Source organism: Phymastichus coffea, unplaced genomic scaffold (genome assembly GCF_024137745.1).
Source record: "Phymastichus coffea isolate CEN01 unplaced genomic scaffold, Cenicafe_Pcof_1.1 PCOF00045, whole genome shotgun sequence".
NCBI classification, from domain to species: domain Eukaryota; kingdom Metazoa; phylum Arthropoda; class Insecta; order Hymenoptera; family Eulophidae; genus Phymastichus; species Phymastichus coffea.
In genome coordinates, this window is record NW_026706856.1 from 126,324 (window position 1) to 150,416 (window position 24,093).

A 24,093-nucleotide genomic window follows, 5' to 3' on the forward strand; every position below is an offset into this window, starting at 1 on the left:
ATTATTTCAATCACTGTTTATAGGACGATGCGCAAATGGGATTACGCGGAAAGCAGAGAAAAGTACTGCACATACAATGAGGAGCACATCGAGAGAAGATTCAAAACTAAATAGTTAAAAGCCAGGGTAACCGGACCGCTATAGTTATGCTCCATAGAGATCTAAACCCTCGATTTGAGTGGGATACTTACGAACGAAACCACACGCTAGTGGTTTACTATTGCAAATTTGGCCACTTACCACTGCACTTCCATCTGCAAGCCGAGGTTATCTCTATCTTCCTCTATATTGATACTCTATTAATTTGAAAGCTTCATTTCGATTAGTTGGTGCGATTACGTATAAACCGAGTAAAACATTCGAGTTTCAAAATTTTAACCTATTTCGTACTGCACACAAATAAAGTAATTGAATGTGATGTTAACGTGGTTTACCTTGAGTATGCGGTTTCACGAATGAGTACGTACTTCGACTGCAGAATATTTATATAAAGGTTTTGCAATTAAAATGTCGTATTTCTAGTACAGACTGTAGAACTTTCTTGTACAAATGAAAGCTCGATTAGAGTACTTTTATGTTAGTTATGATAATTAGAATTCAAATCATTGATGATCAAATGAGAATATATGCATAGTGTAATTGATGTGATCAATTTCAGATCCAAATTTTTCATTACAAATATCGTGATAAATAAATTTACTCACATACTTTTGATTTAATAACGAGACGAATAGTACGTACCTGAAAAAGAAATTAAAAAACAATCATTAGTGATGAAATACCTATAAATGTGAAATATGTCAATATTAGAATCTAATAAATATAAGTGATTTATTGATAGAAAAAGTAGCTAAATATAAAATTGAATTGAAGAATTAATAAAAAGTCGTGGGAGTAGAAGATGAAATAGTACTTTGGTGTCCATCCCTGTCGACAAGGTAGTCCGGAGGGTACCACTCAATCTCTTGGCTCTCCTTTTAGCGTAGAAAACGAACCAATCAGAATCGTGCGGAGCGAGACGTCGACGTGCCTTATCAAGTGCGCCAAGAAGAATTCAAATCAAATTTCTCACAATCGTCCAGCGGAGAAAAGTGTCTCATTCCAGGATAAATGGATGAAACGCGCGCGCAAAGGCTGCTGCCGCAAAAGCTGCACGAGATGGAAAATGAGATGGACAACACCCGCGGGAAAGCGAAGCGACTTGGCTAGTGGTAGTAGTGCCTCGATTCCGACAGAACGACTTTCTCTCGCCAAGCTACTCGCTTCTCGGCACAGATACTGGCAAACAGTTCTGCAGCCCCGCGCACAAGCCATTTTACTTTACATTGGATTTTCATCAGTGGCGCCCAAGACAATTTTCACTTTAATGCGCTTTTCCCTTTCCGACGTGGCAACGACTGATGCACGTGACTTTGTCTCGAATTGAGCTCCTCTTTTATCTCTCGCGACATAGAACCTCCTTTGCTTCCGACAGACTGACCCATCAGACATTGCCTAGATGAATTGAAAGCGCGAGATCTTATTGTAAGACATTGTTGTTTTTTTCGCGAATGATTTGCAGGCGAGAGAGTATTACGACGAGAATTTAAGGCAAATTCAAACAATAATTTATGCACCTTCATTTCTCTTTCGGGAGTGCTAGAGCCTCGTCACTCGATCCTATGCAAATTTCGATGTAAATACAAGTAAGTTTGAATTATCTTATCGTAAATCGAAATTGCCTATAATTCATTTCAGTTTTCTTCTAGTAACAATTATAAAATCTTCCAAAGTATGGTAGTATCTTTCGCTATTTCATTCTATTCGCAAATATTATTCATAAATTGGTACGATGTATTGCTGAATAAACCAAATATTGAATTTAATAACAACCAGATAAATTACTTCACTTACAGGTAACATATTGTAACTGATACGTGGTTTTTGAATATTGTACAAGTGATTTCAATACAAATTACGTAATAATATATTGATATAGTATAGTAGTACTATTAAATATACCATATATTTCATAAAGTAAGTAGATATCACGTATTATCTATTTTGTAACGAGTAAGTTTTGTATGAAACAAGCTACCATTGTGGAAATGAAATGTCTGTATGTCTGACCAAACTCGATCCGTTTTTACTTAAACGAATCTCTATCGACATATCATAAATACGTTTTGGATAAAAGATATACTTATACTAGCATTTAATCAATCCATATATTTTATTAACTACAAGGCAACGTTTCAACTGTTCTGAGATAAAAATTTGCGTCTCTTTTCAGACTAAGCAAAGAGGTGGTAACATGAACGAAGTCGAATGTGTACATAAAATATATGGTTTAATGGAAAGTCAATATAAGTATTTATTTCCATCATTAGCATCATAAACAAGAGTCATAAATGCGGACGAGTCTTTGGTTAACAAGATATAATTCATTCGATAATCTATAAAGTACAGCGTAAAGATTGAAACTAAATAGACGAGCATGGCAGCAGCCATTAACATAATTATGTTAATGCAAACACGTGGATCGATGAGAGCGTAATGGTCATGTAAGTGGGTGGTAGCCGAATTGCGTGTGTGTGCGTGTGTAGGCAGACGGGCAATGGCCACGTTACAACGTGCCTCATATCTCACGATGTTGCCATTGCACCGGACGTTTTGCGCGACAATAATTACTGTGTAATCCCTGAGCCAACGGCAGTTCTAGCGAGTATGCAACAAGCATTTTCACGCGGCGTCAAGCTTCAGCGACGACACTATATATACCACCAAATTGACACGCCAAATTCTACACATACATATATTTGCAGTATACTCGTATATGTCTCGGATTTCATTTTATATATACATATATATAGGCTTACATGTAATATTCCAATGAAATAACAAATATTACATTGTATTCTCTTTCCACAGTTACTTCAACCTGACTTGTTATCGTATCCAATGAAAAAATAACACACTGTGATGTTCTGTTTCCTTAGCAAAGCACATTTTATATATTTTTTATGATCTTATGGCCTACGTTGATTACAGTTCAGTAGATATTCGTATTTGATATTAAGCTATTGCATTGTCTTCATTCACCCACCAACCAATATATTCTGTTAACTCCTACAGTAAGTAAATTCAGTTTATTTGTCACGCTATGTAATATTCCACATTAATGTTCCTTTTATGTTCGTTAATGTTATTTTTACTTGAATTATATATAATGACGAATAACAGTTACCCATAGCATTAGTTTTAATAATAGTGCTATAAAAAGTGCGATTTGAACAAAGTTATTGCAATTGAATATTGATGACAATGGAATAAAATTGTTTCGAATGCCTATGACATACGCAATGCAATAAAAAAAACTCTCTTTCAATTCTGAGCACAATTCTTATGCGTTGGAATTTTCATGTGTAATGCATCTATGATACATTTGCTTCAAGCATTTTACAAATAGGCTCTCATTCCGAAACTTTGTTCGACAGTGTGAAAGTTCTCATTATACTTAAGCTGCTTACAAAGTTTCGATATTTTCAACTACGTAGTGCATATACCTACACTGCCACTGGCATTGCCGTTGTAAGCTTTCAAACTAAATCGCTTGAACTTAAACAATATTTTCAATGAAATTATTGGAGCAATTTTGATCCTGTCTAAATTTCTCGGCTGGTTTTATCTCAAAATGTTTAGAGTGACTGCAAACAATTTATAATAACGTAAGCGAAATTGATTATCAATAGAAATGGTTAAAGTGATTTGCTGAGAGGGAAGTGCGTCGAGGGAAAAGGAATAAATAGAAAAAGAAGCCGATGGTACTGTCAGAGACAGAAGACCGCAGTTTGCGTCTGCTGCGCGTGCCAGATTTCAATTTCTCTGGGTGACTCTCTCGGTGTGCGCGGGTGAAACTACATCTTCGAGCGTCCAAGCGTGTCATCGTCTGATCTAAATCTGGGAAGACTTCCTTCCGAGTCTATGAAATAAGATTACCTGTTTTTTTTTTTTTTTCCTTTTTCACAAGACATAAATTGCAGTAGTCTGTTGAGGAAGCTTAGCGTGTCTACGAAGGGAGGCGCGATGAACTTACTCTCGCCTTCGGTTGGCCTTTTGCGAATCGAGCGCGCGCACGCGCGACTAAAATCCAGTCGCTGCAAATACCGAAATATTGTTCGGGCGTTGGCCCAAACAATAGCATTATTCGGACGAACCGAATAAACTTTGCTACGTCGAGCTGTAGCGCGCGAGCGAATGCGGAGTGCCTCGAGTTGATGTCTATTAAATTGCAGTCGGTCGGTACATAGAGACTGGCATTTACAGGAAGCGTTAGGAAATGAGCTTCTCTTTGCAAACTCTATTTCTCTCCTCGTTGCTCGCGCTGCGAACCGAACGAGAGTGCGAGAATAGTAATGGACGATGAAAGTGATCGCATTGTGAAAATCATGTGGCCAGCCGCTGCCCAGCGTCGAGTTTCTGACTACGGACTTGCTATAGGGCCATCGTCGGTACTCAATGCCCTTCGGCAACTTTCCAATCTACCTAATTCGCCTACTGAAATACGTCTGTTACATTAAAGCCAATATTTGCGAAAGATCGAATGGTTTTCATCGGTGGATTTATCTTCACTTTTTAACTCGTGCGAGCAGTATGTTTTTATTAAGTTGTGTTTCATCAACTTCACTATATTTTTAGTCAAATTACGGTATTTGTTATTCGTTATTTGATCCATCATAATAATTATTGTGGTTGTTATTCGATATCTCTGAGTAAAAATTGTAAAATGAAAGGAAAGCTCAAATTATTTTCCACTTTTGACTCGGAGAAATTGGATTATAATCAGAATAATAATTTTTAATCTAAAATTGTCCATCATCCTAATTTTCTATTTGTAAAATGAAAAATTTTGACGTTTAAGATTGTCTAGCTCGTCACACAGTTGGAATTTGACTTCAATAAAATATAAAATGCCCATTAGCTTTTTGAATATATACTTTAAATTGAAATATATAAATCTTTGTAAGTAATGCAGTTTTACAATAATTCCGAACATATTTGTAGTTCGGAACGTCTGTACGTCTTTTTTTGCAGAAGGTCTTCACAGAACCATGAAAATTAAGCCGTATTATGTATTATTACATGTACTATTTACATTTCGCCTAACACCGATAATCAATACTAAGCATAACGCTCGCTTCGAAGCACAAGTATTGTATTGGCATCGCTCCACTGCTTTTCTAATACTGGCAATGTTGCATATTTCGTTACGAAATTGAATCTCAGATAAATGGTAACTATAGATTAATAGCTGCTTCGATCTTTCCAAGTATCCGAGCTTTTGCAATTTGACGAGCGCTTCTCAGTCTTGACTAGGCTAAAAGTCGACTTCACGGGATCTTTAAAGAAAAGCATCAGTTACTAATTTACATTCAATATGTACAGAAAAAAATAGTATTTGTTTTTAAAATAAAAGAAAATGTACTCTCGAAAACTTAAAACTTTAAATACTCAAAATTATTACTGAAATAAGTCTTTACTGAAGTATGAAAGCTTTAATGCATTTCAAATCTCGAACAGAGTTGAAACTTGAAATAAAATAAAAATTGTATTTTAGGATACTCCAACATTCTTTGTAGTATGTTGCAAAATATACTATAGATTAATGTAGTTTTCAGGGAATGATTACTATTGGTTTAATATCTAATACCTGTATAGCATAGACTATTACCCATAACCACAAAAACTTATTAATTTTTTGATTAAGATTTTGTAGTCGGTTCATAAAGAGTATAATGACTTTAAGTTGTTATCTTAATTACGTAATGGAGTTATTTTGTCTCTAAGATGTATTATAACTGTTGTAGTTTTTCAATTGAAATAATAACCTAAGTCGCAACACTCAAATTGATTGTTTAGTGAATCAGCAATACGAAGGAGTAATTGAGATCCAAATAGAACATACTGCAGTAAGATGAACAAAATGAATCACAAAGGTGGTATACTTGGAAGCCACAGCGATTTCGCTTTAAGTAGCACTTTGCACTGCACAATGAAGATTAAGGGTTGCCATTGTTTGGGATCGTGGTGAGCGGGTTGGTCCGTTAAAACGAAGCTAAGCTCGTTTACGCGCAGTTGCTGTTTTTCTTGCGCGACGAACGTGGAGAATACGCCGAACAACCTTAAATAAAAAGCGCTTGATATTTCAAGCTGCACACGTGCGTACTCATGCCGATAAATTTTCGACGCTCTCGTGGCCATGCGATTCAAGTACCTAGCCAGTGCTCGCGCGCGCGAGCGTGCTTGCGGTCAAGAAGAAGTACTTTCGCGCGGGCGCACGCTCCATAGGAATTTCGTAATTATATGGCTAGAATCTACGTTACCGTTACTTCGTGGCTTCTCCGTTATTATATTGTTACTTCGAAGAATCTCTTTCTCAAAATTTCATCCTATGCAGTGAGATAGGCTTAGTTCTTTTTAATATATACAAGAGAACGTTTTTCTTTATTGCGAGTTTCTTCGGGGTAGAGACATTACTTTATTCTTGGAAAAAAAAATGTTTCATTTCGTATTTTTGCATTAGTAGCATGTTTCTTAAATTTGTAAGTGGTAAAATTTGGCCTAGTTTCTTTATTGTTATCGCATCAACACTTCCTTATTTTTCTGGAAAAATTTTGCTCATAAAACGACGAGTCCGTGTCTCCTATATTTCAAGTTTTGCGCTTAAGAACGTAGACTGTAGAGACGCGCAAGAACTTGAACGATAAAAATTCTTCTCAATTCCACTCTCGGGAACAGCTCGTCGCTTCTTGATGATTTTCTTTATTTAAAGCTTTTACGTGTCGATTTCGCTGTGTAGCTAGGCCATTTATATTAACCATGATGAAAAAAATATTTATTTATGTTGGCACTTTTATGCCACCAATATAACGATGCTGTATAGATTTTTAAGTTTCCAGCAGTCGGCTGGCAACGCGCGACAGCTGAACAGTTAATTTCAGTTTTATACTATCTCATTCTCAATATCGTTAACCTTATTGAATAGGATAACAGATAAGCGGCGCAACTACACAAGGCTCAATAACTAGGTAAGGCCTAACACCACATCGAATGGAGACGTAGGACGTTAGTTAAAGAATAAAATAATAAACACCATTCTCGATCCATCAATCAAGACTTAACAAATTTTATGTATGAACTTTCAATGATTTTGCAGTTTTCAAAAACAATTTTTTTTGTATTCTCGCACGTGTTTCTCTTCGCCTTGTATTTTTATATGTAACTTAATCCTTTTTCGCAGAAGCGTTTTCACTTCGTTCTACATCGACCTTTTCTTTTTTTGCAGTTTCCACCGTTTTCTGCTTCCGTCGAAAGCAACACGAGTTCAGTTATCATCTTTTTCTGCTCGCAACTTTTGCCATGGAAAACTGAATTTTTCGAGAAATCAATTTTTCTCCAACGCTGATCGATGATAAAACAGTAGAGCAAACTATTGAACGGTACCAAAAAATGATAGTCTAGCACCAAAAAGACAGTAAATTTCAGAAGATCCTTTAGTAATAAGAATATTTCTTCTTGTACAATATCTAATTGCTATAAGAGGACTTCCGTTCCGTCATTATACATTGCAAAAACTTCTCGTTACGAGAAAATTTATCATTATTAGAAAACAATGTGTTTGCAATTGCTGTTATCTTGTATCGAGAAAATTTATTTAAGCGTACAGATTGCCAGAGATTTTATTGTGCTAGATCCTTTCAATGGCACACGGTGTATTTAAAAACTTTTGCAGCCAAAGTATACGCGATAGCCAAGTGAGCTGGAATAAATGAGTGCCGGTAGTTGTGCAGCCGAATGGAATTTGCTTGACAAGTTAGCGCGATACGCGAGGCATGAGCGTATAAAGCTCGCCACATCTAGTACACACGGATCATTGGCTAAAATAGCTGGCTAAGTATTAAGAAAAATATTAAATTGCAGAGTCATTAAGAGCATCTTATTAAGAGCCCCGGGAGGAAGCAAGATACACTAGACAATGCCTGCCGAGTACAAAAACCGCACGCAGCAGCAGCAGCAGCAGCAGCAGCAGCAGCAGCAGCAGCAGCAGCAGCAGCAGCAGTGGAGAGAGAAACTGGAGTCGAAACGACGGCAGCGGCCAAGCGAGGGAGAGCGTCAATATTTATAACCAGCCTGAAAATCCGAGACGAGTACTGCACACAGTAGCTCGACGGCGCGGCGGTCGGGAGCTTGCGCGCGAAATAAATAGGATTAGCTTCTCTCGCTTAGAAAAACAGACGGTGGCTGGCTTCTGTGGGGAAATTACGCATGGCCTGCGTTATTCCAAGCACGTGGGCAGCGGACAGTTCTCCAATTCCCATAATAGCATCGCGCGCGCACACACACACACACACACACACACACAACCTGCATACCGTAGTCGCGTGGCTGCAGTTAGTCCGTACGACATCGGAGATGAAGCGAAATTGCGCGGAAGCTGCAGCTGAAGTAGATTAGCATTTCGAAAAATCCTCGACTTTCTCTCTCGCAAGCACAGCTTGCTGCCTGGCGAATGGAAAGACAGGGACAGAGAAGTCCACTCGCAGCCACTTTTTAACGTTTCGTTTTCTCCTGTTTTCCTTCGCTCATTTTTTCCCTTTTCCAAGCTCCTTTCCTGATGCTGCTCGCTGCGAAAGTGCAAGTTCGCTGGCGTGCGTCCGGCCAACCGGTTGGAAACTATTTTTAAGCTCGTAGCCTCGTGACGCCCCCGAGAATGCAAGCAGTAGCAGCGCCGTCGTTGCCTCTCTCGCGGGTAGTTATTTGCAAAAAATATTACGTACATAAGAGAGAGACAGAGACGCCAGAGCGGGACAATTTTAATCACCTCAAGTGCAAGCAGCCTTAATTGGAAGGCAAATTGTCGTGCTTCCGAGCAATTCGTTTATAATTTACTCGTTATCGTATACACCCAAGCGAGCGAGAACACGTGAGCCTCATTTACATCGATTCAAATGCGACTAACTGTTTTTTATTATTATTGCGAGAATTTTGCTCTTTATTATGAATGTTGCTCTGAATTTCTTTGAAAACTTATAATAATCTTAATTTGAGATTCTTTACACAATTTGTTCAAAAACAGTGAAATGCAACCGATTAAGAGAGAGCTAGTTAAAGCAACGACAAATTTTTAATTAATGAGCTTCGCGCATTATTGTATTAATTTTAAAGAAACGTATGGAAGAAATTCTTATAAAATTCTTATAAAAAACTGAGTGAAACCCGTATCTGTGCTGTGGAGATAATGCGAGCGACGATTAGTTGCACCACTTTGCCCGAAATGTTTTGTCATATTTCACTTTATACATGTGTTGAATGGAATTACAATATCTAAAAATTTATATAATTTTTAAGGTGATCATTTATTTTGAAAAAATAGAGATTGACAGATTGACATATAACAATGTGCAAGATATTTGATGGGTCTCGATCACTCAAACTATTTGAAAGCCAAAAAAAAAAAATAGCGAAAAAAATAAGTATAACAAAGAAATAAAAATAGAAACAAAGTGGGCTACATACACGTGTAAAAAAAAGGAAGTACTCATGAAATGATCGTTCCTTTGAATATTCAACGGACGGACTAAACAGTGTCAAAGGGAACGGGCGGAAAAAGTAGCGACGAACAGCGCCTTGCAGAGAGTGAGCAAAGTTCCTGGGTTGAATGTAATACTTGCGCAGCTTGCAAGTGCTTCGCGAAATATACACCTATCTCACTGTCTCTGTCTCTCGCGTCCCCCCACTACGTGCAAGCTAACGCCCGGCGGCCACATAATATCCTCTCGAGGCTTGCCGCGCGCGCGTTAACCCTGCGCCTCTTCCTGCTCTCTGTGTTGCATCCTTCTACAGCTATAGCTTCTGCCTCGAGTCTTCGACCCAAAAACAACTTCCGTTTTGTTGCCGTCTCCGTCCTCCTCTTCACGCAGTCGCACCGTCATGGATAGATAGCATCTTTCGCGTATATTGTCTCCCGAGTACTATTTCACTCTTTTACGAGATTTTCTCTGCGCTTTGATTCCTCTCTTCTTCTTTCTTCGCGGTAATTAGATATTTTTTCACCTTCACAGTTTCAAATGAGCCTACGATGTGCTCACCGAACATTATTCGATGTTCATGTTATTCGTATTTTGCCAAAAATTTGTAGAGGAAATACGTTAGTGCAAAAATGCCTGATGAACTCAATTATACGTCGTAAAAATTTCATATCAAATAACTGTGCTATGGAGTAAAACAAATGATATTTTTATATGCATATTTGGTATGATGCGTAACAAAGTCTCTACTAGGCGAACATGAAAAGTGCTTTTTTTTATTAGCCTGACTTTTTGGGTAGTCGTAAAAGTTTTATGATTTCAGTTCTCAAAAGCTCGCTCGATCGCCAAATAAAGCTTGATATATTTTTTAGCACACAGTTTGATACAAAAACCAATAAAGCTGCCGCTTATTCCAGTAAATATTGGAAGCATGACTGACAGCTCTTTTATAACTAAATTGGATGCATTTGGAATTCATCGTTACAGTGCCACTTGCTTGTGTTCGTAGCTTAGGATATATTTTATAAATAAATAGTATATCATTATTCAACTTATCCATCTAATACGAGCTCGCCAAGAAACTCGAGTAAAAATAATTAATTAACAGTGTCAAGCCGTAGTATATGATAACAAGTTTCGATAAAATTGCGGAAAGGTATTCAACGTAAGCTTCAGTTCTGTTTATCTAAATCGTACTGTGTTTTCACATTATTCGGAGCAAATATATTACTTGTTAATAAATTTCGTACGTCAGAATAAATGGATAGATTTCTTTTCTACGACAATGAAACAGAAAAATAAAACGAAGAGTAACATTTCCTAACAATTGTCAAAATTAACTTGACAATTATCGATACATCCAATAATTTCTGTGAAGAAGAACATTCACATATACTACGCATAGCTGACATATTTTATCGTGCATTGTTATACCCTTGTGCTTTTTGTTTTATTCGCATCAACTTGTCGATAAGAGGAGCGGCGGCGGCAGGTTCGACAACATCGTGTGCTACGTCGCATATTGTCTGAACATTGAAATGTAGTGAAAAAAAAGAAGCACATATTCACGAATCAGTTATGGTACACCGATTTACGAGCTGAAACGTAGACGTGCCCGAACATTTCTCTAGAAGATATTTGCATCAAGTAGCGCAGAGACAACCAGCTTCTTTCATTCGCTTGCCTTAATGTACAGTGACTGTTTCCAAGTTCAACGTCTCTCTCTCTCTCTCTCTTTCTCTCTCTTTTGTGCAATGATTTACACTCTTTTGACACAAAGGCACAGTAACTCGACGACGTTATTGCTTTAAGTATGGTGGCTAAAATAAATAAAAATGAGAATCGTTGGAAAACTTGGAAGGTATAAGTGTATTAAGGTACCGAGACGCCGTGGTTCAAAGACTCCTCAGATCTTAAAAAAGAGATATTAGTTCTTTTTGTACTGTTTATAGAAGCATAAAAAAATGAAAAATTCCTGAAGAAATTGTGAGGAAAGCCGAAAACGATTTCAGAAACCTATTTGCTCGCAAGTGTATCATTCTGAGCCTGCAAGAATATAGAAAATAAATAATTTCGATTACTATACAATTAGTGAAAATTTTGATTCACGTAATGTTGCACAAATAAATATAACTGAATTTCATAAGATACAAACTAGTACAAAATTCAAAATAATATGACAGCATTGACGATAGCGCCACTCCGAAGGAAACGGGAGACTTGATCAAGCTTTGCACACGCGCGTTGTTCAAGTTAGTCCGGGCTATAGAAGAATTATTCATAATTTATAATTGATGATTCCTAATAACTTTTCGTAAAAAGAAACGATATAGTATGAACTGGGTATAATTACAAGCATTAAATTGGTTTTCCGTTTTTAGGGAAATTATACAGCTTTAGAAATCAAAGATTGAAAAAAATCTTGCAACCAAGTTTTTATTCACTTTCTCAAAAAAAAAAAAAAAAAAACATTGAGACAAGGACATTTGCAATAAAGATGTCCGAGGCTAGCATTGAAAAGGCTTAAAATTGCAATAAACGTTTAGCGCGTAGTTTCAAAAGATTTGTCGCGTAGCGCACGGAGCCTCTCTTAAGCTTTGTGCGTAACAAGGCACTCGTCTACCATAGTGCCGCGTGCGTGCGATCGCTTTTTCCCTTTATTTTTCTATACACACCGTTCGCCGTCCGCAGCAAACCTGGCCTGTCTCTCTCGCTCGGTCACCTCCCCGTGTACCCGATAGTCGCAGTCTCGCTTCTACCTCTTCTCTGTCGTGGCGCACACACATGGCAGGTCACGTGCAGATGAAGTGCGCGAGTGTGTCGTCCTCCATCGAAATACCCTCGACGATGCGACCATGGATTGGCTCGCGTGCTCGACATTCTCTCTTTCTATACCTGCGCGCTTGTCATGTCTCTGCCTATATTGCTCTACCGACATATCGCTACATTTATCGACCTTGAAATCCCGGCTGATGCCCTTATGCATTGTCTCCGTCCGACAGCGTGCACCTGAATCAACTTTACATATAAGCGTGACATTGTTTTTTGAGATCGACCAGGCAGTAAATCATTTATCCACAAGCTTTCTAACTTTTAATCAATATCTTTGAAAAGATGGCAAAACCTTTGCCAACTCCACTTTTTCATATAATACGTAAATCAAGATTTTTCCGATGTTTCGCCCTATTTTTTGTTGTTGTTTTTACCTTCATTGTACTCGAGAGTCGTGCACTGCGTGCCAACACACAGTAATACGTGTCAGCTCACGAAATCGAGTTTATTTACTTTGGCCGTTTTTCACTGTGAAGCATCCAGTCAAATCCGTTTAGGCTCTTTACGTATATGACCCATGAAAAATATTTGCAAACATTCTCAATCGATAAAGCACCAGTCAAGTTTGCACAAATATATTTTTCCATTTTTTTCAATTTCCAGCGCGTCAACAGAGTACCGATTGGTTGATTCGTTGATTAATTATGATTGGCGACAGAGGCGAATGGCAAAATGAGGTGATGCATTAAGAAAATTCATGGCACAGGGTTTTCAAATGGCAAGTGTGGAATAGAGCCACTGTGTAGGCTGCGAGAAATTGATACTGTTTGGTAGAATGTCCGCGTATTGTTCATGTGTTCGTACGCTTGTCACTCAAATCAACGGCAAACTCGCGAGAGATACGTGGTTGCGCGCATTTTCAATTTGTCTTTGGGTTCAGGGGAGACGCCGACAAAACTGCACTGAGCTTTCCCGGATAGTAAGCTCTAAGTCCGGAAATGAAGCATAATGAAGTTCAGCTTGTGGCCGGCGGACAGTATACTTTGCTGGCGTAAAGAAAATAGTATATGGCGCGCGACTCGAGGGCGCGTACGTGCTCGCGAGTCGTTCGTTCATTTGGTGTGGAACTACTATAGTGCGGCTCGAGGCAGTGCTGCACGTAGTATGAGCTCTTCAAGTAGCTGCAGTCATCCGGCGCCAACGCGCGTGTGTATCACCTGCGTATGCGTGCACCTTGAGTAGTGTGCCGAGCACTTGGCAGCCTCCAGCGAAAACTCGTACGTATTACGCACACATCTCACTCGAGCTTTACAGCGCTACGCTTAATGGATTTCAAATTGCAGGGCGCATTCCTTGATTACAGCGCCGCGCGCACAACAACACGACAATGTTCCTGCGCGGGTATTACATCGTCCCCGTCCCTCCATTCGCTCTTTTAGAGAGCAATAGCTTTTCTTTTACTCTCTCTCTCTCTCTCCCTCTCTCTCTCTCTTGATCTTCAGCTTATTTTTGTGGACGACAACTATCATTACTTCTCTATTTTTTTTTTATTATTGGACCGTGTTAAAGTGAGATATATGCATCGGTGGTCCACTAAAGAAACGAAGGAGAATGCTTTTCACAATAATTTAAAAAATTTGTTCTTTTGAACAATTGCTCGAGCCCTATTTACTGCTTTGCGAACAGTTATATTCATACCCGATAAATATTTACGTTATCTAGCGCGAATAATTCGCGCACTGAAATTGGAAGATTTGAAGCTAATTAATCTACCGGAAAGTTCATGCGTAACGAGGCGAGTTACGCGAGTAAACACTGAGCAGTGTTCATACTACAATTAAAAATAAAGAGAAAGTCGATATTGCATTTTCGTTTACGGAGCCATAAATTTGCCGTTTGCATCGAGCGGCGCGCGCATTTGGCTTTTAATTCAGTATCAGCATTCGCTCGCTCGCAAAGTTGCAGCATTGAAATATTAGGTCGCTTGTGATGCATTTTTCTGCCAAGCGTAGAGCTCCTTTTATTAATTCACGCGACTTTATGAGCGGAGCTTGCAGCTGGTAATTAATTATTTTTACGAAGCTGAATGCGAAACGGCAAGATCTTGAGAGCCACTTTTCTCGCGCTCGCGAAGAGTAAATCCTAGTTCTTTCTTTTTTGTCTTCTTTTCATACCGAAAAGAATCGTGCTGAACGGGCGCGACACTCGTCGACTCGTAAAACTCTAAATAAATTTGACTTTATTGGCCGTTCTTCGAAATAAGTTCAAGCTCGCGTGACCCCGCGTTGCAGCGAGCATTCGTTCTAAAAGCAATAAGATAGCCTTTCTCTCTCTCTGCTTTCCCTTGAACTACGCTAACGCGCAATATTGGGCACTTGAAAATAACTAGCTTGCAAGTTTACGAGTTCTTTTACTCACGGCTCAAAACTTTTTACTCCTGTAAGCAATCGTGGTTGCATTTTTTTCATTGCTTTCTTTAACGTATACCTGAGATTTTGTAATTGCTACTTTATCACCGTAATTTCGTACTAAACATGCAAAAATGATGCTCACCAAATTAACCAGGGAAACAGCTCCAATTAACCGTCTTTTATGTTCGGCTTGAGTGCCAGTTTAAAGTTGCGTTATACTTTTTACGCGTACTAAATTAAAATCTGCTGCGGCGCACGAGGAAAAAGTAAGCGAATCGGTTTGTTTATTTGATCCAGCAAATTGATGGCATTTCTATTTAACAGCAGGTTCTCCGAGAATGTTCGCAGGGACGTTTGAAAAATCGTCGTCAAGACGAAAATCGTGGCGGACTTGGCTCGCTCTCTATCTTTTGCTTGCGCGCTCCAGAGCGGCGAAACTCACCATTACGTCGGTGGCTACAATTTATAACGTCTTTCTTGCGTGTTAAAGCGCACCATGAGCGGCATACCTAATGCCTTGGGAGAGCCGCCGTGGCTGCACGGTCGAATCATAAATCCTCCTCTTTCCACCCTCCTTCGCCCCTCCCCCTACTCTCTCTCTCTCTCTCTCACCCGCTTGCTAGCTGCAGCTGCACCAGCATCTTTTCGCCCCCGTCACCCTTGTTCTGCTCTCTTCGTTGAGCTCACAATTGAACTTGCATGCCCTCGCTCGCCCCATTGTGCCTTATCGACGTACGCATGCAGGAGGGCGCCACAAGGCTTTAAGGTCATTGCCGTCTAACGTGTACATGCTCCAAGACACCCGTCCTCGTCGCCGAGGGACTTGAAGCTACTTGTCAACGTCTTTGTACTTGCGCTGCGCGAACAATGATTCTCGAAAAAGACCGCATTTATTTTCCCTGCCTTCTGGCTCTTTTTCTTTTTCATCGCCGGGATTCTTTTCGCTCCGCGTATTATTAAAGGCAAACAGTAAGAAACAATTATGCTTTAGTTATCTCGAGTTATAATCCTGCCCGCAAGGATAATACCTGTGCCTTGTTTCGCAGTTTCCACTTTGCTTTATACTTTCCAATTAAACTTTTTCAATTTGGAATTCATCTTGGCGATTTGAATTTACTGGAGCCGCGATAACCGGTTCGACAATCTCTTAAGCCTTAGAAAATCGATATTTAAAACTCACTATGTCGTGATTTTCGTCAAATTATTTGAGCAAGAGTTCGTCAAACAAGCTCGGAGCGATGATGAAAGCCAAGTAAAAAGCTAATATTTGCTCGAGATTTAGTCTTTTCATGGCGTCTCAACTGCACTCGCAGAATCATCCATTCGCATGTGTGTATTTTTGAGTGCACATGTATGGGGCTGAGTCACGTGCGCGCGGGGGAGAGAAGCGCGCGTATAAGAAAGACGGAATTATACGTTGCCTCGGTTTTGATGGGTATCTGCTGAAACTCAATGAGAAACGACCTCATCTCGGTGTGCGTGTGTGTGTGTGTGTGTGCGTGTACGCGCGTGTGCGTTTCTGTGTCTTAATTAACGGTATAACTCGTCGCTTTAGTAATTGCGGCGCCACGGCTAAAAGTTCACGTGTCACTTAAAGTTTCTTTTTTTTTCTTAACGCTTACTCTGGTACGCTTACAATCTTCGTGGAGCGCGTCCAAGAACGGTATTGGTCTTAATGCCATTAATTTATAAAATCGATTGTGTGGAATCACGGTTTCAAGAACAAATCAATTTGATCGAGAAAGGACTAACTATTGTGTTTATTTGTCAATGAATACTTAAATAAATTGTAAAAATGTCATCGAGTATAGTATGTAATGATGATGATTATAAATGAAAACTCACCGTTTTAACCAAGTCAAACTCTCCGTCCCTCAGCAAATCCATCATTTTCTTGCGTGCCATCTCCTCTTTGGTCACGTAAATTTTGCTATTCTCGCGTTGATGATCGCGAGAGTGTAATTTCTCGTAGTCATCGTTAAGCACGCTGTTGTAATTGAGCGGTCGATTGCGCAGAGGTGTCAGCTCGACAAGCAGGGCGCCGGGTTCTTGTCTCCTTGAAGATTCAAGACAGGTGCGTGGTGGCGGAGGCGGTGGCGTCGTCGAGGACGGCAGGTCCTGCTTGAATTGCAGATTTTTGACCAGAACTTCATTCACCACTGCACCATTCTCGGCTTTGTGCTCTGGCATACTGTGCAGCGACGACGATGTGCTTCCACTCTTTAACAGATCACTCGAGTTGATGATGTTGTGACGATTGACTAGAGTACTCTCGGCCGATCGAATGCCATTCTGCCTATTATTCCTCTCGTTTTCGATTACGTCAGCATTCAGCGTCTTAAGAGCGTTCAATTTCAAGGTGCTCCTCGCTTCGTAAGAGCCGCGGTTGAGATTTTCACGCGAGGTTATCTGAGCCGTTACCTTGTTTTCGCTGGCGCGATTGTCTAATGCGCTGTTGGTTTGTTGTGGTGGTGCACTGGCAGCGTTACTGCTTTGAAAGGTTTTGAAGCTGTTCGATGGCCTCAACTCACTATTCGTCATGAGGTTTTCGCATTGCGTTAGCTTCGCGTAATTCTCACGATCCTTTTGCACGGGGTGCGACCTCTTCAGTCGGAAGCTCGGCGAGCGCTGCAGGAGTTTCAAGCAATGGTCGAATCTCGACTCCGATTGCTTGCCGTCGTTGTCGTTGCCGTTGTCATTGAAATTTTTCTTCTTCGAGCTGCCCTCGTCTTTTGGCAAACTCGTCGTCGCGAGAGACATATCTTTGGAAGTTCTCTCGCCGTAAACGAAATTCGTGCGTCCCGGTTTGAATACCGCCTCCAAATTGTCCGCATGAATGACCTCGGGCTGTAAGGTGGTCTCGTAAATCTTTTCAACGTACCTCGTCGCCACATCGACCTCTCGCTTGGCGGGCTGCTGTTCCTGGTTCGGTAGATTGTGCGCGGCGACATTAGGCTTGAAAGTGGACTGAATCCGATCGCAGTCTTTGTACTGGAAACAATCAGTCCTGCTCGGCGACATCGGAGATCGGTTTCTCGTCTCGATGAGAATGTTGGAGCCCTGCAAGCTCCTCGACTTGGGCACGCGGCTGTCGCTTTTGTCCTGGAACGCACGGATGCGCGCGCTCACCGAGCCGTAAACCTCTTGGGACAGATCCGAGCCAGAGCCGCTGGGATGATTCGATTCCCCAGTTTTGTTTCCACTACTTTGATCCGCGGACGCGTTGATCTTTTGCTCCTGGCCGGACCGAGCTGCGATACGTTCCTCCTCGTCTTTGCCGCTGGGTCCATTGGATTTCGAAGAGCTTCGAACGCTTTCGCGCTTGAACGACGAGCGCCTGATGACCGCCGACGCTGGTGCCGCTACGATACTCGCGGGCGGATTCTCCAGAGAGCCGCTGGTCATTTCGTTTCTGGCCTTGACCAAGCTGGAAATGCGATTTTCCATCTGGTGCCTGGCGCGTGCCGTTCTGCTAGCGCGCACGCTCGTCGCCGACACCGTTTCGTTGAGCTGCGAGCACTGAGCTGTTTGGCGCTGCTCGTGCTCGCTCGGCTCGTCTCGTCTCGACGACGACGACGATCGAAAGCTCGAGTTCATCGCGTCGTTGCGCGCGTCCTCTTGCATCCTCGCTGCCGGACTAGCTTCTCGCGATCGGAGAGCCATTCGGTTTCTGCCCTCTTCCCGATTACCGTTCTCTTGCTGCTTCTGCAGCTTTGCCTTGCTCTTGAGCGCCAGGTACTGCTTGTAAGTTCCTCGGTTAGTATTCACGCCAACACTAATTTTATTGTCCCTGTTGCGATCCGTCCGGAGTTCGTCGTGCGTCAAGTCGTCGTAGCTCGACGAGACATTCAACTGGTACCTTCTCGATCGCAGCTCCTGCTGCCTCAGTCGTCGATAATTCTTTTGCTCGGCACTGCTGTTCGATCGAGTCAATCCTCGACTTTCCTTGGTAGTAAATCCAGCGCAATTTTGATTTCGCGTCTGGCTCAGCCACTCGTCGACTCTCTTCTGAACTTCGCCCTTCCTCAGCAGTATTTCAGGCTGCGTCTTTGCCGAGCGAACGCTCGCGCGAACTTCGGAACTCTGAAAAGTGGGCGCTGAATTTTTTCGCTCGTGTCGCGTCGGAGTTTCGTCCGGCGGCGATAGTAGTCGTTTGGCATTATCGCGCAGTCGATCTCGTGAGCGCTGTCGAACTTGCGTCTGTCGGCTAATTTTCGTTGGCGACCCAAAGCCGCTGCTGTGCTGCTCCCGTGGCGGAACTTTGTTCAACGAGCGAAACATGCGCGAATTCTGCTTCTCGGAGGCTTGTCGCTTTTGGAAATTCATCATCTCCTCGAAATTCGTCACCTCTGCATTAGCGACCTCAATGTCGCTGAGATCCGACGATCTGCGATAGTCCAAATCTTCAAATTCATCAAGAATATTGTTGACCGACTGAGTATCGATCGAGCTCGTGCTTTTCGATTTATTCCTCGTGAGACACTCGTCGCTGCTCGAGTGGGCTTGAAAATGGTGATAGAGTTGCTCGATTCTCGCCGCGTTGGTCAGTCTTCTTCGGGGATGAGGGCTGAGCCGATCGTACTTGGACATCGTCGCAGCGGCTCGCGAATTTCTCGAGTCCCTCCTGGAGTCCCTTGGGCTCGCCGGCAGCTCTGGCCTTTTATTGCTATACATCGTACGTCCTCCTCGTGGCGCTCGCGCTCAGACCGGAGACGTTGCTGCCAGGAAGTGACGCCGTAAAAGGTCACGGCGCTCTTTCGGCATCGCTGACGCCTTCATCTGAAACATAAGGCGCATAATGTATTAGTGAAAATTTTCGTGGGCTACTCTGGCTCGCGCGCGTGCATTGCACTTTCGATGCGGGGGGACGTGTTTGGCTTTCAAAGTAGCTACGTAATCGAGCCTTCGGGATCATTTGTCAGTCGGCAAAAATTGCTGCTTGGTCATTGGTACAGTTGTGTATTCGCGATCTGGCCATCGTCGATAATAGAAGAACAATAGTGGTTAGGTTCGGATTGTTGTAGGCTTCACAGAAAGAGATTTCCCGGTGCGTGGCGTACGGGAATGAAAAAACAAAAAATACGGCGCGTTCGTAAGATAAAATTTATCGGCTAAATGATTATTTACAGCTTGCGTTTCAACGAGGCATCGAGTGTGTCTCTTGAGTGGAGGTTAATTCGCAACGCGTCGCCATTTTTTTTCACCTCGAAGCGCTGTAAAAGTCGAGGAAGAAAAGCCGAGGCATTGTGTTTGGTAATGGCGAGGTTGAGCCTGCATAGGTATTGTGCTGGGCTGGTGAGTCACCTTGCGCGCAGTCATAAAAATAAGCGCTAGCCAACAGCAGCAGCAGCAGCAGCAGCAGCAGCAGCAGCAGCAGCAGCAGCAGCAGCAGCAGCAGCAGCAGCAGCAGCAGCAGCAGCAGCAGCAGCAGCAGCAGCAGCAGCAGCAGCAGCAGCAGCAGCAGCAACAGCCGAGCAGGCGCTCGTATACACGTCCAGATAAATAAATGTAAAGCGGCGAGCGCGTCGACAGGAACAGGAAGGCACGGCTTCGACGCGCGGCGGCACAGTGTTGGTCACGAGCAGCCGATACTTTCTCGCGCGCGGCGCGCTGTATTTTCGATACGTATACACACACAGGCTGCTGCTGCTGCTGCGGTGGCAGCGGCGGCGGCAGCAAACAAGAGGAGCAACAAGAGTGCCAGCTTAGTAGAAGAAAACGAAGAGAGAACCAGTCAGTTGAACGAACTTACGGCCAAAGCTAGCCACTTGAGAGTTTCCGTTACAATTGGGACGAACGCGAATGAATTATTCTCTCGCTCTCCCCTTGTACTGCTGCTATTGGTTGAAGCGTTCCGCGATGCCTCAAACCTTGGCTGTCGCCGTGATCCGCATCCATTATTATCAAAGGGTCCACCTTGCAGAAAAAGAGCCGCCTTTGATATTCTCAACGAGGCGTCAATTTGCCAGGGAAATGTCATTAGCGATTTTATCCACGAGTATATTGCCGATCTCAGCGTAAGGCCGACGAACGTGACTAAATACAAACTGCATTCACCTGTACAAGCCGTTCGCGCGTCGCGATGATAGATCTAGGAAAAGTGGTTTTGGTTGCTTGTGAAAGTTACGAGCATCGCCTAGCAATTCGATTTGACATACGCTTGAGTTTGAAATTTATATCGATAGGAATCATCCGCGAAGGTATATTTCAGATAGTTAAGTGCGCTTTCAAACAAACGAATTGGATTAAAGCTAGTTGTGGTTGATATTTGCGGACTTGAAAATTTCGTTTCCACATTCACTTCCGCGTTGATATTATAAATATTAAAACAGTTTCTCATCGAAAATAAGAAGGTCTGTCGGATCGAGTGTAATTCGCTGCCGTTTCATCCACTCGTTGAACATCAGCCGCTAGGCGGAGATCATAAAAACAAGCGAAAAAGGGCTTAATTACAGCGTTGCGAAGTAGCACGTCGCGTATGCACATCGTAACAACCAGAATAATCGCACAATGGAAGAAGCGCACCCTACCCACAAGCGCACGTCGCGAAATCCGCGGAAAAGCTCTGTCCCTGGAGTGTCGAGGGGGAAAAAGATAAAAAGAAGCACTTGATGATTGCAAGTTGAATGAACGAATAACGAGAGAGGAGACGCACATGATAACGTAGGCGCTTATATACGTATATGTAAAGCGAGTGCATTGAATCGCGCACTCTGTATGTGGGCGCACCCTCGGGATCTCTCTGCCCTCTTCCTCCTCGTGTTCAGCCGCGGGGCCCTGAAAATTCTACTTTTAGATCGGATCGCGAGATACACACATGTATATGTATACTTCGCGCGGTCACGGAGCACCCTTTTGCACGCGACTGAGTGAGCCTATCGACAGAAATTCCTCCTCCGTGGTTTAATCTTCTTTATGAAGGGATATACCCCCAGATACTTTTGAATTTTGCAGTTGATATTGCGCGGAGATAAGAGTCTCGGACTGAAAGCTCATACTCCAGCAGCTATTTTCGTAGACGCCTTCCACTTTTAAGATTCGTAACAATGCATCAAGTTCCAAAAGCGACAGATGCCTGGGATTATTGGAAAGTAATTATGATCTTTTGGAGAGCTATTTTTAAACCTTTAGTGAACTCCCCCGCTAGGATACTACGAATATGATAAAAAGAGTACTTTCTGCTGTAGGAAGTCCAATGTGGAAAACCAATCTCATAGCTCCACAAGAAACGTTGCAAAGCTCGAATTACTGAAATTGAAAATGCATATAGATAAGGTTTTCTGGAAAATCAAAGCAAGCTTCGCGAATCAATGGTAGTTTCAGATTGTCGAAATCCCAACGTAATTGACTTGGGAGAGTTATAATGTGGTTCGATCGATAAGGGTCTAAAATTACATTCAAATAGGATTTCAAATCTTTCAAACTTGTTGAGCACGATATTCGAGAAATTTATTAAAATGATACCACTGCGTAAATAATATTCTTTGCTATCATTTCAAAAATACCTGCATTAGCAGAATAACCGTAAAACTCAATTAGATTCACACAATTAAATTCCACAACTTTTCTATCGTAGAAATGGTATATTGTGTAAATTAAACAAAAGCATATTTCACCTCATGATCTCCGCGGGATTACAGCAGACAGTCAAAAAGCCACGAACATCCATCTTGTCAGTCGTCACATCGCGTCTCGCAACGACTAATTATTTCCAAGCCATTAACTTATCTCATCTCGCAATTAAATGACTTAGTCCTAAAATTCCATTAATGAGGCTTAGAATACGCGAGACACGAGAAACGTTTCAACGAAAACTGGATTACTTGAGAGAAGAGATCACTATTAGTTTATTAAAGTTGGCGCGCGAGAGCTACTGAGACAATATTACAGCTTCTGATAGTTAACTTTAAGGATGGGCGCTATTTTGTCAAAAATTCAGCCTTGAGCTACTTTTGACTGTACATTAATAGTTTAAACGGGCATAGCGACAACGTCAATTACAGAGCCTTGCACCCACGCACTCTGAAGATAAAGAGAGCAAGAGAGAGAGAGAGAGAGAGACGTATGTGCGAGCACGCACGTATATATTGCTCGTATGTTAAGTAAGCAAGCTTTAATCTCGGTGGATAGATTTCATTTTATAGGGAGATTAGGGTTTTAAGATGACTTTCATGGGCGTCGTAAACTCGACGACGTGGAACTAACATGTTCGGCAGAAAAGAGAGAATGATCTTTTTATTAAAAAGCTATGAAAATTTAAGAGACGGCGTTGACCGTCCGAGAATTCCGCTTGCAAGCTCCTCGCCAGCGGAATTACTATCGTACTAGCCTGTCGATAAGATTATATTTCAGAGTCGTCCAATTAGAATTTCAGAAAAATCGCGCTATCCACTAGAAATTACTTCGTTACCACAAACCATTATCGTTTTTTACTTTTTTTTTGTAGGACTGTTTTCGCAAAGATGCTCCATACACATTAGATATGCACAAATTTATTTGCGTTTATCAAAACTTGTTCAAATAAATAAACGCTTTATCTTTTTATGCAACGTTCAATTTATTCCATCTACCAAACTGGTCAAAGATTACTTTCGATCGCAATATTTATTTTTGAATGAAGAATCATTTTAATTTAAAGACATTAATTAAATTTACTGTGTTCTAAGATAATTAACGTAATGTTGCAAGATAGATTGAATCTTATATTTTAATTGTTTATTTTGCAAAGCATAAATATTTATATGAGACTGCTTCCGTTGAGGCTATTTTTGTAAAAATAATTTCTCAACTAGCTTTTCCATAAGTAAAGCTATTCTTCAATATTCAATATCTTATTCTTGATAACTAAGGAACGTAGATTAGAGAAATTTAGAATGCAAAAAAAAAGAAAAAAAATTCAGTTCAAATTCAGTCGAAAGTTAATTATAGTAAACAGTTGTAAATATATCAGTTGAGATACTACACGTTGGCAAGTGCACGGCTTAACGATATTGACCTACAAACAATTTTTTTTTCTTTTTTCGTTGTTGCGTTTCGTGAGACAACGAGTTTAGAAAGCGTGAAAATCGCCATGAATCAATAGCTTTCCAATGCGTGTTACTACCAGTACTACGTCGAGAATAACAAAAGGTCATGGCTCGCTTGGAATACTCGTTAAACAGCTAAATCAGCACGCAAGAGTACGTTAAAGCCTATTACACCCGACCTAAGACTCTTTCAAGCTAAACATTGCAATTGTCTGTGTCTATAATGGTAAGATAGCGGTTTCTTTTTATAACTCATTCATATGATATAATTGCACCATTATTTTTCATTCTAAATTATTACTTTCTATATCATTATAA

At 41.4% G+C, this 24,093-nt stretch overlaps 1 protein-coding gene across 2 annotated transcripts in view; it reads right to left on the bottom strand.

Annotated features, from left to right (window-relative positions):
* Nucleotides 1-24,093, bottom strand: part of LOC131664796 (uncharacterized) — a 130,405-nt gene that overhangs the window by 95,540 nt on the left and 10,772 nt on the right. For both annotated transcript variants that reach the window (XM_058936170.1, XM_058936171.1), the window contains one exon: nucleotides 16,595-19,528. In XM_058936170.1, the coding sequence (XP_058792153.1) occupies nucleotides 16,595-19,423 (2,829 nt within the window). In that variant the 5' untranslated portion in view covers nucleotides 19,424-19,528. The remainder of the gene's footprint in view (nucleotides 1-16,594; nucleotides 19,529-24,093) is intronic.